The sequence below is a fragment of the Notolepis coatsorum genome (assembly GCF_963971535.1).
Source record: "Notolepis coatsorum genome assembly, chromosome: 13".
In the NCBI taxonomy this organism is placed as follows: domain Eukaryota; kingdom Metazoa; phylum Chordata; class Actinopteri; order Aulopiformes; family Paralepididae; genus Notolepis; species Notolepis coatsorum.
The window spans coordinates 93658405-93677542 of record NC_140177.1 but is presented as its reverse complement, the minus strand read 5'-3'; the positions used below and the strand labels follow the sequence as shown (position 1 = coordinate 93677542).

At 40.3% G+C, this 19138-nt stretch overlaps 1 protein-coding gene across 1 annotated transcript in view; it reads right to left on the bottom strand.

The window, feature by feature from the left end:
• The window catches only part of LOC311239080 (segment polarity protein dishevelled homolog DVL-3-like), a 72845-nt gene that overhangs the window by 20702 nt on the left and 33005 nt on the right, over window positions 1–19138 (bottom strand). The window contains exons 4-10 of the mRNA XM_084327312.1: window positions 16167–16279; window positions 13964–14099; window positions 10678–10771; window positions 9884–9953; window positions 5306–5445; window positions 1189–1265; window positions 397–464 (exon numbers count right to left, since the gene is read on the bottom strand). Coding sequence (XP_084183438.1) covers window positions 397–464; window positions 1189–1265; window positions 5306–5445; window positions 9884–9953; window positions 10678–10771; window positions 13964–14099; window positions 16167–16279 — 698 coding nt within the window. The remainder of the gene's footprint in view (window positions 1–396; window positions 465–1188; window positions 1266–5305; window positions 5446–9883; window positions 9954–10677; window positions 10772–13963; window positions 14100–16166; window positions 16280–19138) is intronic.

Here is a 19138-nt window from a genome sequence, read left to right as displayed (position 1 = left end):
GTGGATATCATGGAGGGGGTGGTTCTGGAACACTGGAACTAACTGTTGAGCCTTCACGAGGTGTCGTGGGCCTAATTTGATGAAACACCAGTGAAGGGAGATGCCCACTTGATAACCCTGGTGATATGCTGGCTCTCGCTGCCTATCTATCTAGGCTACATGTTGAGATGTGGTGGCCATTGGGGGCCATGTCATGTGGTAGTAGGGTATGTAGCATCGGCATTGCCAATACCTGGAGTTCACATTTTACCCCCCCCCCCCCACACACACACACACCTTTGTCTACTATGAGTAGCATGTTTGGTAAGGGGATTGGGTTTCTTGAGCATGTATCCTTATCATTTAGATAGATCGATAGATCGATAGATCGATAGATAGATGGTGTTTAATACTCACTCCTGGGCAAGGCGAAGCAGCTGCGAGGGTTCGGGTCCCAGCACTTAGCTACAGTCAGTGTGATGGGCCTGACAACAAACAAGAGTTCACACACACAGGCAATTAACACAGGCTTGACAGAGTACACACAGTACAACTAAGTACAGGGTGAGACATTAACACTACCAATCAGCCAAATGCTAGTACATTTTGGCTTGTGGCTTGTGTTTTAATTAGTGAGTATTTCAATATGATGCACCCTGCCAAGTCTGCTCTATGTCTTGTCTATGATGTCAGTTCTCTACAATATCAGAGGAAATATGCCTTTTGGGTTTATTGCGTTTATACTTGATTTTAATGGATGTGGTGACTTTAGAGCATCTTAATATTTATTTTAATTGTCAAATCAACTCATTCATTGATTGAGTGAGTGAGTGAGTGAGTGAGTGAGTGAGTGAGTGTGAGTAAAATGGTAAATGGCTACATTTATATAGCGCTTTTATCCAAAGCGCTTTACAATTTGTTCCTCACATTTTACACATTCACTCACACACCGACAGCGGAGGCAACCATGCAAGGTGCCAACCTGCTCATCAGGAGTAATTAGGGGTTAAGTGTCTTGCTCAAGGACACTTCGACACGCTGCCCGGGAGGAGCTGGAATCTAACCGGGAACCTCCGGATTACCAGACGACTGCTCTACCTTCCGAGCCACTGTCGCCAGTGTGTGTGTGTGTGTGTGTGTGTGTGTGTGTGTGTGTGTGTGTGTGTGTGTGTGTGTGTGTGTGTGTGTGTGTGTGTGTGTGTGTCTCACCCTGGCTTGTGCACTATGTCCCTCAGTACTCGAACTGCATCATCGTTGCTCATGTTCTCAAAGTTGATGTCGTTCACCTATAAGAATGTAAAAGAAACATTATAATAATGTTATGATCTCAAAGGGTGCAAAAGAAAACGTATGATCTCTAGGGGTGCATAAAAAATATGATATGATCTCTAGGGGGTGCAAAAAAACTATGTTATGATCTCTAGAGGTGCATACAAAATATGATATGATCTCTAGGGCAGGGGTTCTCAACCTTTCTGCTGCCAAGGCACCCCTGTGTTCAATAAAATATTCCAGGGCACCCCTACATACGATAAAGACTTTTCCGGTCCTGTCTTTTTTGCTACAATGATGACAAAAGTGCTTGCTTTCAAAATAATGTTTACAGAAAATAAGCACTCAGTGGAAATTTCTAGCTCAATGCGATGTCTGCTGCTGCTGGCTAATAATACGGTCAATACGCAGGGAGATCTTTGACAAGGCAACACGCATGTCATCCTCAAGGCTCAACTTGGTCCTATATTTTGTTTTCAGAGCTGTCATGGATGAAAAGCCAGCTTCACACAGATATGTGGTGCTGAATGGTATCAACACCTTAACTGCTGCATCATGAGATACTTGGTACTCAGTACCACACTCTGAAACTAGCTCTCCAGGTGGTATCAGATGAGATTTCAATGAGTTCTTCCAAGAGTTTGGATGGAGATGTGTCAGGAAGCTTTGTCTCAATGTTGTCTGTAAAGTTTTTTTTTATCCAGAGTAACTTGGTGATCCGTTTCTGTGTTTTATTAACACCAAGTTTCATAATGATTTTCAGATTTTGAGAAATGGTCAAACTTATCCAAATATGGTATTTTCATGGAAAACAGTGCAGCTGCAACAGATAGCACTTTAGTGATAATTTTCTGTAATCCAAAAAGAGTTTTATTTTTTAATCTCAAGGCACCCCTGGCAGCTCTCTGCGTCACCCTAGGGTGCCGTGGCACCCCTGTTGAGAACCGCTGCTCTAGGGGGTGCAAAAAAACTATGTTATGATCTCTAGGGGTGCATGAAAAACTATGTTATGATCTCTAGGGGTGCATAAGTTAGGGATGCAAGGAATCAACATTTTATCTAATTGATTACACACTTAAAGTACTGTTTTGTAGTTCGTTTTTTTACATAGTCCAATCTATGATAATTGCTATATATTGGTTAATAGTAGCCTGGCAGATACCCACATACTGGTCATACAGTCACTTTCTATTTATTTGGAACATACAGTGAAATCTAGGCCTGCTAAACAATTTTCTATATACATTTTTTTTATAGTTCATGATTAATTCAGCGAGTAATCCTTTACTCTAATACACATTTGCAACGCTAGCATAAAGCGGTGACATGGTTAAAACATTTTCATTACTTATGTCTCATGCCCTACTTGCAATGGACTAGTACTACCCAGGGACCACAAGTCATTTGTAATAATTGTAGTCGTGATCTAAATCCCATGTGAATCTTTCATGAAGTTTGTCACAAAGGCTGAAGTCAACAAATGGTCTTAAGACTTTGTCGACTAATACATTTGTTGATTTAATCAACAAATCTGTAAAATGGCAGTTCCTACATGCAATCCCGCAGACTGACCTCTTTAAAATGTTTGCTTACCCGAGAGGTGCTTAACATTCTTAAGGAAATAACTCATTGAGAGAGAATGGAAAAAAGCATGATTTCGTAAAAAGAAAAACTGTTTGACTAACAAAGTATTGGTCAACTAAGACGAAACTAACCGATTAAATGGACTAAAAACAGGAAGCCCTACTAGACACTTTTGCAGGTAAACAACCAGACTACTTTCTATTCTGAAAAGAAATGTTCCTGGTAGAATGACGACGGTGTCTGAGGAATGTATGGTGGGTTTCCTATCCTGCTTATAAACGAAGTGAGATTTTTTTTTAAAAGGAGTCCATGCTGCCATCTAGAAATACTTTTTAGCACGTGGCCTCCTAACTGTTGTTTTTACTAACCAAGGTCCTGGCACTACAGCCTAAACACACACTTTCCTGGGTCACGTCTCTGGTATACAGCTGAGCAACACCACAACATTTCTGTCTTTCTCACCTAACAACTCACACACACACTCTCACTCTTTTATTACTATACTTATGAGGACATTCCATTAACTACATTCATTCCCCATCCCTCACAAATATACTTAACCTAAACCACTGTCCTCGCCAAACCAAATCAAACAAAACTCTTAACCCCTAATCCTAAAATGGACCCCATTTCAACTATTCAAACAGAGCTAAAATGTTCTCAATAAGTCCTCCCCTACTGTATGTCCAAAACTCACATGGGTCTCGCAAGCATACTTATACCGTTATTTAAAGGTAGAATCTGTAATAATGTCAAACAGCGACCTCTTGGCAAAAGAGCCCCCCCCCTTGGTGTTGCATTCTGTATTCCATGTTTTGTTTTGGTCTGATGTGTGGGTTAGAGTTGAGTCTCTATATGAGAGGGGTTGCTAGTGCTACTGCTGGCCATACCTCAGGCTCTGGCAAGAGAGGTCTGGAGAAACTCACAGTATAATGAGTTACTAAACTCCAACCCATACATCAGCTCAAAATAAAAAATGTAAACAAAGTGCAACACCAAGTGGGACTATTTGTCGCTGTTTGGTGACATTACAGATTCTACCCTTAACCTGTAAATTATCCATAGTCATGCAGAAAATGTACAATTATCTGTAACTCTCCTATATGCAGATTATTTGCTTATAACGCTCTACAAACGTCCTCATGGCAACATTCCTAAACTCACACCGGTATTCACAATTTTTGTAAATATAAGTACACACACCCTCATATCCCACAAATACACACACCCTCATATCCCATGAATACACACACCCGCAGCAGCATGTCGTCTGCCCCCCCCCCCCCCCCCCCACACACACACACACACACACACACACAGTTGCTGGAGAGCCAATTCAAGTAGTCTCACAATTTAAATATCTTGGTATTATCCTTGACTCTACATTATCATTCAAAAAGCAGGTAAAAAGAGTAACCCAGACTGCCAAATACAATTTGTCAAATTTCAGATTCATGAGGAACTGTTTAACATCTACTGCTGCCCTTCTTTATATGAATGCAATTATCATTTCCCGTCTCATGTACTGTATGACTAGCTGGACCCATGCAAAAATCACAACCATTCTCTCTCTGTATAAACAGGCCCTCAAGGTGCTGGACCGAAAACCATATACTTATCACCACTGTCACATTCTCAACAAGTACAGAACCTCAGCTGGGAAAACCTCACGAAATACACTGATGCCTGACTACTATTCAAGATCTTACCCTCAGTACTTTTATCAAACAAAAAACATCTTATAATAGGTCCACAAGATCTACCTAGAGGGGACTGTACTGTGCCGTTTAGGTCCAGCTCCTTCAGTCAGTCCTGTTTTGTAGTCAGAGCCACTCAGTTCTGGAACACCCTACCAACTGAAATAAGACACTGTGCTACCTACCACACCTTTACAAAAAAACTCAATACCTGGTTATTAACCAATCAAACATGTAATCACTTTTAATCATTTCATTGTGTATTTTATTATTGCTTTTATTATTTGGTTGGAAATACTGTGTTGTACTGTTAATGTTTCTGTTCTAGGTGTATTGTCGGTCTCATAACATCTTGCCAAAAGGACTACAGTTACGAATTAGCCAGCTGGCTAAAACTGACACATTTACAGAAATGTTTATCAATGTGTACTGTCCTTTTTAAAAAATAAACTCAACGCGCGCACACACACACACACACACACACACACACACACACACACACACACACACACACACACACACACACACACACACACACACACACACACACACACACACACACACACACACACACACACACACACACACACACACACACACACACACACACACACACACACACACACACACACACACACACACACACAGCAGCAGCATGTCACCTGGCTCCATGCGGACACACACACACAGCTGCAGCAGCATGTCACCTGGCTCCATGCGGACACACACACACACACACACACACACACACACACACACACACACACACACACCTGCAGCAGCATGTCGCCTGGCTCGATGCGGCCGTCTGCCGCCACGGCTCCTCCCTTCATAATGGAGCCAATGTAGATTCCTCCGTCTCCTCTCTCATTGCTCTGGCCCACGATGCTGATACCCAGGAAGTTGTACTTCTCTGTAAGAGGAGAGGAGGAGAAGGGAAGAGAAAAGAACAGATGAGATGAGAGGAGAGAAGAAAAGGGGAGAGGAGTATAGCAGAAGAGAGGAGAGTATAGCAGAGGAGAGAAGAGGAGAGAAGGGGAGAGGAGAGTATAGCAGAGGCGAAAAGAGGAGAGGAGAGAAGGGGAGAGGGGAGTTAGTGGTTGAATTTACACAATCCCCATTCAACATAGTGCAGCGATGAGGACCACATAGACTAGGGATGTGCAACGATATCCGATTAGATGTTTTAAATTAACCAGATATTCTTAAAAGGTTAAATAGTTCATTCACATTTCTTATATATAATTTTGTATTAATCTTATCTGTAAAAATGTTAAATAAAGTGAACATGAGACAGTGCATTTAGAGGGAGTAAATTAGAGAGTAAATGATTTCTGTCAAAACTAGCATTTTTATCGCAGCCCCAGAAAAGATTTTCATCTATACTAGCTCTCCTAAACACATTAAGACCTTTCACTACACTGGGCATGCACAGGCCTCAGTGTGTAGTACTTGAGTTAAGTTCTAACAGTGTGTGCCTGTGTATTAAACTGTCAATGGGGAAGATGAATTGAGTGCGCGTGAAGTAGCCTACTATAAACTGTGTGAAGTAGGCAACACGGTGGAAAACTTAAAAAAAAAAGACAGGCCAAAGCCAGAAGAGAGCTGGCGATTATCAAAGGACTGGTTGGCCATGGATTATCAAAGGACATACAATACTGATCAAGAAAGACCCTGGGAATAACGTTATGAAGTAGCAAGAGGCAGATGGCTCCATGGCTGTTTTGTGGGCTGTTTCAGACAAATTAACAAAATGGTATGGTACGCATGCTTTTTATTGCCATTCTCTGAGTAGTGTTGATGATCAATAAGGATGATTGACGATGAGCATCACTGTAAACCCCACAGCTAGTGGGAATTTGTGCTGAATTGTGAAATTAGTTTGGTCAATTATAAGTCCCATCGTTGTGGGCATGTAGTGTTTACTTGGCTCCATTGTCATGTCAGAAGATGCAACTATACTGCATATGTATATACAATATCGGTGCAGATGGTGATGTTTGTTTTGGAAGTGAGAGTGGTTCTGTGTCATAATTTTTACAATCTGTCTCCGTCTGTTCACACTACTAAGCAACCACAGATTTAGTAAACAAAGATGGGGTCTGTACTGTACTGTGGACATGGGTTTCACCAAGCTAACCAGTTTTCATCCACTATGACCACTTGACCACTATGCACATCCCTAATGTAGACTAACCAATGAACATAATAAAATATATGTTATATATAAATAAAATAATCTTGTGCTTATTCAAATTAAATTCCCTTTGAGCATTTAATGAGGCTGATTGGGCAGCTTTTGTTTCCCATATATTCCCAAATGTGCGAGCTTTCTAGGGCTGTCTTAAATACTTTGAAGCTTCACGATCGATGGCACAAGCTTCGAACATAAAAAAAAAATCGAAGTTAAAAAAGAAAAAGAAAAAATATCTTTTTTTCAAAAACAAGATTTTTCAATTTTTTTTTTTACTTCGATTTGTGTGTGCGCGTGTGTGTGTGTGAGAACTACCCATCCCAGTTAGGACAGCCGAATCCCGTCCAATCTTTCGCCGTCGACTAAAGACTCACTTCTTCAACCATTATCTGAAATGATTTAAAAAAAAAAAAAAAAAAAAAAAAAAAAAAATCTAACCATGACTAACCTTACTGTCATGCACTTTTCCTAATAAACTAACCTACACTGTAACACGCAACACTTTGATAAACATTGTTACTCAGCTGATAGAGTTGTACCCTTCTTGCTGTCTTGTCGTACAGAACTTGTAAGTCGCTTTGGATAAAAGCGTCAGCTAAATGACTAAATGTAAATGTGTGTGTGTGTGTGTGTGTGTGTGTGTGTGCGCGTGTGTGCGAATGGGGCCATTGGGTGGGGCCGCGTGAATATTAAAGGCAACCAACTTGTGTTCAGCTTTTCGTTCAGCATTTCTCTGATTGGCCACACGGCCAATCAATCAATCCACTAGCACACGCCTTTGCGGCAAGAGAGACGCGGCAGAAGCGCTGGTCGAACCAGCGGTGTTCTGTTGTGTGACTGTACTACAGCGGTGTTCTGTTGTGTGACTGTACTAAACTCTTCCACCACATGACCGACATTTGACATACAGTACACCTCCTATCTATGTTGGGATTATGTTTGGTCATGACAAAACAATAAAAATCGCTACTGTTAGTAATGCTGCCACCACCCACTTCAATGACAGAGCTCTCATATTTGCGAATGCATAAACTATATCTTAAATTATGGCGATGTGTCTAATATGGCTGTTGCGAAGTCATTGATAAGCGACAGCCATATTAGACACATAGCCATAATTTAAGATATAGTTTATGCATTTGCAAAATATGAGAGCGCTGTCATTGAAGGGCTTCTACAACGGAGGAACGGCCGCTGCTGCTGCTGGAGCTGAACAGAGTCAAGACGCGGGCGGCGCACGGAAGCCGGGGATAAACCACCGCGTCGCCCCGCTGGCGCTTCAGGCTCAGCAGCCTCCACGGGCGAAATAACATATAACGTTACAGTTCCACACTGCGGTACAGTGAGTGTCTAATATGGCTGTCGCGAAGTCATGCCTCTCCCTCTGAAAGCCCATCCACGCTGTGTATCATAGAGACATAGAGCACTGGGTTTTATCACTGGAGATATATTTCTCACTCACCATTGTATTTTGCGCCATCTGACAATATCATAATGATGTGTTTTCTATATTATATCCACAATCATTCATCTAAAAAATTGTATGGGCTTTGATTAAACATGTAACCTACACCTACTGTAACTTACTGTACCTCTGCTTCCTACAGCACAGCAGGTAATGGCGTTAATCAATGGAACGCGAAACATAATAACGTTACGCTTTCTAGTTCAGCGCATTTCATAACTGTATGGGCTTTGTTTATACACGAGTGAATCTGGTAGTTGGTTGTTAAAAACGCGAAACATAATAACGTTACGCTTTCTAGTTCAGCGCATTTCATAACTGTATGGGCTTTGTTTATACACGAGTGAATCTGGTAGTTGGTTGTTAAAAACGCGAAACATAATAAAACGCGAAACATAATAACGTTACGCTTTCTAGTTCAGCGCATTTCATAGCGCTCCACTGCTACCGCAGCTGAACACAAGTTGGTTGGAACAGCAGCCCAACACAAGTGCGTTGGAACAGCAGCCCAACACAAGTGCGTTGGTACACAAGTTGGTTGCCCGCGCTGCCACTCGCTTGCTCCTTGGATTTCATTTGGGACGTGGGACGACTGCCGCTTGCCTGCGCGTGGGGGCGCGGCCAATCAGAGAAAAGCCGAACACAAGTTGGTTGCCTTTAATATTCACGCGGTGGGGCCGGGGGACAAATACACTGGAGGAAAGTAACCCAGCTCAGCACTGCCCAAATTATATCATCACTATTGCCTGTTTGAAGGATATCATCCTCAAATACATATACACCTACATGCCTTGTAGAATTCCACACATAAGAAAGAAAGATACTGGGATGAATAAACAAAATAGGAAATAAAATTTAGATAAGGTGCTACTGAGATGTTTTGGTGAGTTCTTTGTTTTTTTGTGGAAGTTGCCCTTCTTAAAAATGCATGAACATTCACTGATAATTGGTCTGTAGTGGAGTCTACAAGGTCTACATTGCCGGACCATGTAGAATCCGGACCTTGTAGACTAGACTGACATAATTCTGTGCATAGTTTAGTCTACACAGGCCATATTTCAAATAATCAAAATCTTACTTCATTCATCTTAAACATTCTTGATTTGGGGGATTGGTAGTTCCCATGAAATCTGAAGTTGTTCAAACGACAACAGCGATCCACCTTGAATTAAATCACACAGCCGAGTGAAACCTTGTTGGCTCAGTCACGAAAGGGGCTACTTAATTAATTAATCCAACCCACTTTATTTATAGAGCACATTTAAAAACAACAACGTTTTTTTTTTTTTTTTCTCTAAGCTTCGAATTAAAATCGAAGCTCGGCCCCGAAGCTTCGATTGCCAAAAAAAGCTTCGAAGGTCAGCGCTAGAGCTTTCATCATCATAAAAGGTTATTATTTTCTAACAAACTTTTTTTGTGGTTTTGTAGTTTGTTAGGATGCAAAATCATGTCCATTAATCCATTTAGACCTAAAACGCCTGCTAATAATACATTATGTTTCCCCGTTTCAATGGGTTAAAGGCCGACCTGCTTGATCACATGGCTTTGTTTAGAAAGTTTGGTTTGTTCGTCAATTAGGCAACGTGAAACATAACCGGACCAATAAAAACTGAAGCAAAAGTAACTATTTCACTTTTGATTACGGAGCGTTTCAAACAAACGCAGGTGTGAAAGTGCCCTCAGACTACTTACCCATGTTGAGTGTGACGGTGATGATGTTGAGAGACATGGTGGAGTCTGTAATGCTGCTGAAAGAGGAGGACTGCAGGAGGAAGAAGAAACATTCAGTTAATTTGCACGAAGGAACAAAGATAGAACAAATATTGTGCAGGTGAGATTAAAGACCCCTAGAGGTATCTCAACTAAATATTAGTAACGGTCTAACACTGTATTCTGATACAAGTACAATGCAAAAAGGAACGTCCCCCCGCTGTACTCGTGTCAGATTTGACAGTTTGACAGTTCACTGGCGTGAAGAAATGCAAGTGCGTTTGGTCAATGCAATGTTGACCAAATCCAAAAACGAGACCATTCCTTAAATACAACCTTTTCACTAACTGTAGCCCACAGAGCATTCTTAACAGTCCCATTTCATATGAATTGTAATGATATATCATGTGCTCCATCACGTAGTTGAAACATTTTCAATTAGCGCATAGCGTTCGGGCCATCCCAAAAACAAGCTGCGCCTGTTTGCGTCCATTGACTTTGTATGTTTCAAGTTTCACGTTTATTTTGTTCAAGTTTATCGGTTTACATTGTAGAGGAGTTTTTTGTTTACTTTCCTGGCTCCACGCCCTAGAAGCATCAACAACACAAGTAGTGCAAAAATTATTCAATAACTCTTGAAAATTATTCTTTAATTAGCAACATATAAAAAATAAGCAGTATAGTGCTACATTCCGTTTTTGCGTTGTATTTGAGCATACTATAAAACTCTCCTAAATGTCATCTTTCAGATAGATAATGGTGTGATTTGGTCTAACCCTGTCCATGTTGGAGGTCTTTGCGGGTTTCCGCCGGCGACGCCGGTGGCGTCTCATCAGGCGAGAGGAGCTCTGCTCAGTGGAGCTGCTGAACCTGGAAGACGAGAAAGACAAAACAACGTAAAAGCACAGTAACACCTTCAATAACACACTCAGAGATGTGATTAACCTTCTAAGACCTGCAGGAGTGTCGGTGGGACTTCCAGAGGCTGTAGCTAAAGCTAGAGTGAAGATACTGGTATCATATGAAACTAGACATACGAAGGTATCCATTTGGTGCCAACCAGGTCATGCTTGCTCGTCGGGACGGGGGCTAAATAATGCAAAGTTAGCTACATTTTGGCGAGGGGTTTCTCTGTTCAAAGGGGTCTCTAGACCTCTCACCTCAAGATATCCAAATGAAAATGGATTCTATGGGTAGCCACGAGTCTACCCTTTACATACACACCCACGTTATGCTAATTCCATGCCGTTTTGAGCAAGAACCATGCAGTTATTTGCATGCAGTACAAATGTGCTATTCTAAAGATTGTGTATTTGACCCTTTCTGCATACTGGGGTACAGTCTTTCTTGGAATTGCATGAATTGGGTACGACTCTTGAGACAAAAAGCCTAATTCTATTCACATGTGATGACGTCCCGATAGTAGCCATTCCATTGTAGTGAGAACATTATATAAATAACAAATTACCTATTGTGACCTCTAGGATAATCACAGCTAGGGCTGTGGACAATAACCGCATCAAGGACGGCTACCGAGGAGTGGAGCTCATTACCGTCACCCGCGGACATTCTTTCTTTCTTTTCTCTTTTCTGGTGAAAGTTACATGAGTGCATATGGTGTGCGATATGAAATGTAAGCTTATCACAGGGTTCCCACAGACGTTGCAAAATGAAATTCAAGGACTTTCACAATTTATTTTAAAAGGATCCAATTCACTTTTAAATTAGTTTTATTTTTTTTGGGGGGGGGGGGGTCGGATCCCATATTTATTGCTTAAAACCAATTTCGGACAACTAGTTACACTTTAGATAACATTTATTAAAAAAAAGCAATTTCTTGATTCAGAACAATTTTATCATGCATGAACAAAACTTTCAATGCGACTGGTTGATTTGAATTCCAAGGATTTTTTAAACACCTTGTTAAAAAATGGGCTGTTTAAGGAATTCCAGGAATTGACTTTTTTTGGTAAAAAAAATCAAGCACTTTAAGCTCTTCAGGGACCTTGTATGAACCCTGTTATCATATAAACACAATAATCATTGTTCAGTTATCATCGTCTTCCATCCTATGTTCAAGGACTCCTGGAGAAAACACTTCAGCGTTGCGTGCGAGGTGGAGGGACAGTCCGTTAAACACATGTCCAATTATAATTAACACTTTCTAGGCTTGAGTACTTGTGATATCTACAGGCAATTAAACTATCACCCAAACAGGATTGTCTTTCAATGTGGCCACTGCAGGTAGGCATAGCCTGAATCTCTCGAGTCCAGTCAGGCTATTTGCTGACGGAATGACCTGATCATAAGGATAGTGGCTACAACTACTTGAGCGTGCCTAGGCCTGTACACGCTGGCCAGAATGGAGCTTGTCTCACTCAGTACGGACTTTGCATTAAGGGGACTGCTCTGCTTAGAGTTCTAGTAGGTGGTCATTCTCAAGCTTTTAAACTTGAGTGAGTGAGTGAGTGAGTGAGTGAGTGAGTGAGTGAGTGAGTGAGTGAGTGAGTGAGTGAGTGAGTGAGTGAGTGAGTGAGTGAGTGAGTGAGTGAGTGAGTGACTCATGGTTTTGGCGTCTTAACATGGTATTTTTGACCATTTTGATGAGCATCGAAAATACGCTTTAATCATAATGTTCTATGCCCTTGTACACTCTAAACTTTCACCCAGCAAATTGACCACCCAAGCAAAAACCTGGGAAAAGACAAACCTGGTGTGTGCCTCTATGAGCCATTTCACCACTGCAGGGTTAAGTGGGGCTAATGTTGTTTGTATAGTCTCGTGCCTGCCTATAACCAAGTTTAGTGCATCAGTACAACTGAAGCCATGTACTGAAAACAATATAACTTGTGTTATTTATTTTTTAACAGTCCATGTATTTGCAGTTCTAACGTCAATCTCAATCATTTGTAATGTGAATATGATACATCAAGAAAGTACTCAACCTGTACTGTCTAACTATAAATGAATACAACACTTTAACTTACCATGTTTAGAAAATAATATTAAAAAACATTGTTCCTCTGAAAATGTCTGAGGTACTTAGAGAGTTAGATATTTTGTCAGTAAATTTTGAGTTGGGTATTTTGTCATCGTAATGTACCGGTATGCTAAATCCTTCTGTGTGGCAAAACTCTAAACTTTCTGGAACTTAATGTTCTATTGTTGCTGTTGCTAACTTCACCCATCTGGTACATCAAGCAGGTTTAAACAAATGGCAGGAATAATTTACAAATACAATTAAACCAGGATTTATTTAATTAGAAGCATTTACTTAAAATTATAATCCAGCTAACATCTCATTTCTACTGGAAGCTAATTGTGAAATAGAAACCACATGTGGAAATTCAATGCCATGAATAATATGAGAGCTCTCTCTGCACCCGTTTGGTCCTGCAATGAAAAACCACAGTATTTGTAGTTTTTTATTTTTTTTCAGACAAATTAAAGGGATAATTGTGATTTATTTTTGGAACCCTATCCCTATTTCCTACTTACCAATGATCCTGTCGAGTCCTTTCTCAGCACAACCCATGCTGTTCCTTATACTAACTCTAGCTAATTCACCGCAAACCAATGCAAAGTCAATGGGGTTGTGCTCCTGTCTGTACAAGCCAGCTGAGGCTCACTGAAATTGACTCCACACAGTGCAGCACAAAGTAGATTTCAGTGAGCTTCAGTCAGCTTGTACAGACAGGAGCTTGAAATCATCGACTATGCATTGGTTTCTGGCTAACTATACAGAGCTAGTATGAGGAACAGCATGAGAAAGGACTCTACTGATCGACATCGTCATTAGTAAGTAAGACATCTGAAGTCTGAACTACCCCTTTAAGGTGAGACAGGAAGACCTTGAATAAAGCATAAAGCAGTTTTCTAGAGCACAGTGCTAATATATACACTAATATAATAAACTATTTAAAAAGAAAAATGTACCGGTAAGTACAGTATTTGCTTCCTAGTCTGCAGTTTTCGAAATTAGTGATTGAATGAGTGAATTACAGAGAGACAGATAGACGGAGACAGAGAGACAGAGAGAGAGAGTGTGTGTGTGTGTCTAACCTGCTGGTGGCGTCATCGTCCTCAGAGTCGAAACAGGAAGTGGACTCCAGCTCGCTGCTCATGAAGGAGGAGCAGCTGTCATACTCTGGCCCGCCCCGCCCCGCCGCCCGCGACGAGTAGCCATTCTGCCTCACACCTGCAGGGGGCAGAAGTGTGCACCGTTGTTTTCAGGTATTTATTGCACCCTTTCAGGTGTGCAATCTCACATGAGGATGGAATGGGGGAATATATTAAAAGGACAATTTGGGAAATACACTTATTTGCCATCTCCCCCAGAGTCAGCTCATCTCTGTGTGTCAATTAGCCCCAAGGAGTGGTCCAGGTGCAATGCTAGCCTAGCTTAGCAACTTCTAACAACTCCAATACTGATGCAGATATGAAATTTATATCCCGTTGATATTTCCCAAAATGTAGTAATGTTCCTGTAATGTAATGTATGGCTGCCCCCATGTTATGATGTCATCATAATCTACCCCACAACTCTTTAGCGGTTAGCAAGCGTCGGGCTAACATTTGTTACCAGGTTTTGACAACATCAGGAGCTAAAAGAAAAGCTGACGCATCCATGACATGTGTTCCCGGTAACGTTAACATCGCTCATATTACAAAGCAAGACAGTACGACACAATCTCCCTTGGCTAGACGTCTACTGCAGTGGTCTAATGAGGTTTGCATGATTTTGCTTTCAAAATAAAAGCGTGAGAAGGTTTTTATTTAGTTTTTTTATAGAATGTTAAGCGGTTATCTTACTATGAGACCCAATAAATGCACATGGGGGCACTAACTCTTTGGTCATGCCATAAGCTGCAGCGATACTGGTCCAATGAGCTGTCTGCAATAGAACAAATATTAGGTTTGGAACTAGAGATGGACCCAGTGTCCCTCATCCCGGGCCTCCCAAGCAGATAACATCAAGGAACAACAGAATGTACTGTATTCTTACTTATGCTGCGAGGAAGAACATTTTATTGCCATTGCCATTACCTCTAGTGCCATTAGAATACCTTACATGCATGTTTCTTTCCAAAACAGACCACTTTAATAAAATGTGGGAACCCTATCTGAACTATATAGATCCTGGTGTCTCTGCCTTCATGCTGCAGGGATTTCTTTGATTGTTTATTGTGCGCATTACTAATGTAACCACTGGTGGTGTATGTATGAATCTGAGCAGCTTGTTGGTTTGTTTGTTTTTAGTGTTTAGGCTTTTGTAAATTTAACCTCACGAGCTCCACATATTATTTCTATCTGACTTTTATCGTCACTTACTTACGTCTTCGTATGAAGTCCTTCCCCTAGACTCAGTTTGGAGGAAGGATATACCAGACTTGCAAGTAGATTTTGATTGGGCTGAAGTCTGGGCAAACATTCGGCTATCGTCACGCAACCAGGATCATCAACAGATTAATCTTAATTTTATTCATAGGACTTACCTGACTCCTATACGACTGAACCGAATGGGACTTAAACAAGACTCTCGATGTTCCTTATGTTTAAACGGTGATAGTGGTACATTTATGCATATGTATTGGGAATGCCCTCCCGTTAAGATATTTTGGGTAGAAGTAACCACGCTATTGTCAGAATATTTATTTCTGACAATACCTGTACTGCCTTCTGTATTGTTGCTGAATAATGTCTCTCAGTTATCACACTTTGTACATGTAAAGAGGCTAATCTTGTCCGGTCTTACGGCTGCCAAAAAACTAATAGCATCACGCTGGATTCAACCGGATAAAATGTGCCGGAGGGTATGGATTCTTACCTATCTTGATGTGATTTATCTAGAGATATCTACCGCACAAATTCTAGGTGTTAATGAAGCCAGCATAGCAATCTGGTTAGATGTGGTGGAGAGGATAAAGCATTATATGAACTTTTAGTCCTTGGTGTCAAACGGTATAATAGATGCTATCCAAGAGGGGGTCCTGTGGGGGGGGGGGGGGGGGGGTGAGAGCGAGCAAGAGCATAGTATATGTATTGTATTGTAATTAATTTGTGTATATTTTTAATCTACATCTATTTTGATTTAAAAACTGGGCTGCCATTATTGTTAGTATTATATCGGTAATAGTCCTGAGATTTATAGTGGATTTCTACTGTTAATGTTTGTGTGTAATGTCAAAAATAAAAAAAATAAAACATTTGTTCAAAAAAAATATATATATATATATATATATATATATATAAATAAAAGACAGACCATGTTCGTTGTTGTGTTTCCGTCTTGGCCTGTCCCTCTCTCTCCTCTGGGACACCATGGAACCCGTCTCCGTGTCGTTGTCCAACGTGTCCCGACTGCTCGCTGCCTTCCCACTGAAACAGAGAGACGGAGATGGAGACAGAGTAAGAGGTGGTGGCAGAGAGATAGTGTCTCTCGTTGCTTTCATCAAACAGAATAATTAAAAGGCACACTATGCTGGTTGAGATGGGGGAGGATTTGTTTACTTCTGCAGAGCCTGTAGTTTACGAAACATCTTTATTGCAAAGGTATTATTGTTTGTTTCGAGTTGAGAAGGAATTGAATGAGAGAGAAAGATGGAGAGAAAAACACAAATGATAAAAGGAAGGGAAGTAACAACTACAGGTAGGAAAAGGGAGGGGAACATGTGGCCCATCACAGGAAGTCCTACTTTTTCCATTGAACTTGCCGAACTCTCTTTTTATGGTTATTATGCAGCACAGAGGGGCTCTTTTACGATGTGTAAACAGTTTACAGAACCAAACACACAAGATGTACCGGTATATATTTTACAAATAAATAAACATGGAGCTAATTCTAGGAATTCAATTTCCACAGGCCTAGCATGATAAAGACGGGCATAAAATGAGCACAACATTGGCAGATCAAGAGCAATGCATAAAGTGCAGACATAAAATAAGCAGAAAATATATAGCAGAAAAATAGACAAAGTAAGTAAGTCATAGAACATTAAATCACGAAGTTTTTCATAGTATGATCCAACATCTTAATAGGCCTATTTGGTGTTATCACCAATACACACAAAATTAGGGCTGTCTTAAATACTTGGAAGCTTCATTCGATGGGCATGGGATTCAAATGGGAAAATAAAATTTGAATATATATAAAAAAAAAAATAAGAATCTATTTTTTATTTTTATTTTTTTAAGTCAACTCTGCCTCTCTTTGTTAACACATTGGGCGCCGGGAGTACCCATCAAAGTACCCAGTCTGCCACCGTTGAAAGCCTATGGAGATGTTTACCTTCTTTGCAGGGCTATAAGATTTTAAATTTGATTGCTATATTGACATTACTATGGCCCATTCAACATCGATTATCTATCGTTCAGGATGTGGGAACGTTATATTTTTTCATTCAGTGCAGTACCGGCCAGATCCTGGTATTGGCGCTGTCTCAAGAATGCAGTTTCCCTTGTTGCAGACCGGGTGTCACTTTTTTTTCGCTCCGGGTTAGCTTTTCTGTTAGCCTAAAGCTATGGCTTCACCAGATCGCCTGGAATACGTTTTGCGATGCCGAATTCAGTATGCAGTAAAGGAATATAGCATCAGCCAATGGACATATCAATCTACCAGATGGCGATCAAATAACTGGGAAATTCTTTTTGGAATCCAACCGGCCACAGGTAAGAGCGATTTGACGTCAATTTCAGTCTGATCGGGCCTTGTTCTCATAGCCATCCACCCGTTCAGCGTATGATGTTGCAATAACGAATGCCGTTATTGGTAATCAATAATCAGAAACGACTTCCCCCCCCCCCCCCCCCCCTTTCATGCATTCATGGTGGAACATGATACCGATTAGGGATGCTCGATATTGGCTTTTTTACCGATAGCGATATACCGATATTGTCCAACTCTTAATTTCCGATACCGATATCAACCGATATCAACCGATATATGCAGGGTTTCCCCCCCCAAAAAATGGAATAATTTCAGGTAATTAACATTACATATCTCTTGTTGTGGAATTAACACAACATTATGCATACTTTCGATAATAAATAAAATCAGAATTTGTTCTTACTTGCTTGCCTGGGTAAATAAAGGTTATAGAAATGTTAAAAAAATTAAATAAAATGAAAACCAATACAGATATTTTCCGATATCACATTTTAATGCCGATATCGGCCGATAATATCGGTAGGCCGATAATATCGGACATCCCTAATACCGATCATATGCATTTTGACTTTTAACTCTAGCTTGTGTAGGGCCGAAATGCCAATTGATTTAACGTTATTAGCTTAGCGCCCTATAACTAGCTTTGCAGGAATTACCCCAGACCATTGCGGTATATAGTTCATATTCACGACGCTATAAAACGGGAACGTATTGATGAAAAAGTTATTTCTTTATGGCATATTGAAGGGAAGGTTTATACTGTCAATTGACAATGACAATGGACACATAGCAATAATATAAAATATAGATTTAGCTCTACAAACAACCTCACGCACAGTGACAACTTGTAATGAAAAGCTGGCCTCAGAGTGGGATTAGACGGGCCCCAATGGCCCCGAATGTGTTAACTACAACAAGTTTGTTATTTAATATGAGGTCGGACTCAGCACTGACAGATTTGTGTTCATTGTGATGCTTTTATAAAGCTCCAAATGACGGCTTACAATATTTCATGAAAAAGTGTTTCGTTTGTCTAAGATTTAAAAAGGTTTGAACTTTACAGCACTGACAATTCTCTATAGTATTTTTTATAGTGTCCCGACCCATATAAAAACATGTCTTAATAAAAAAAATTGTCGAATTCTGCCTTTGTCTCTATTAACTATAAATATTTATATAATTGTTTGCTTTATAGACGAAGGTTGCAACATAATTATGTAATGTAATGTTGTTGGCTGTGTAACGGAGAGCAGCCGCCCGACTCATTAATTTAATTAATTAATCCAATCCACTTTATTTATAGAGCACATTTAAAAACAACAAAGTTGAACAAAGTGATGTACAAGTCGCCTAAAAAAGAATAATAATAATTTTAATTATTTATTTTTTTTATCTCGAAGCTTCGAATTAAAATTGAATCTCGGCCCCGAAGCTTCGAATGCCAAAGAAAAATTCAGAGCAGATGTTTAAATTATTTTTTACATGTTTAGTGCCGTCTACTTAAAGTTGTATTAATTTTTAGGCACAATAAATAATAAGAAAGCCCAGAGCAGTAATTCGCTCTTAACTGG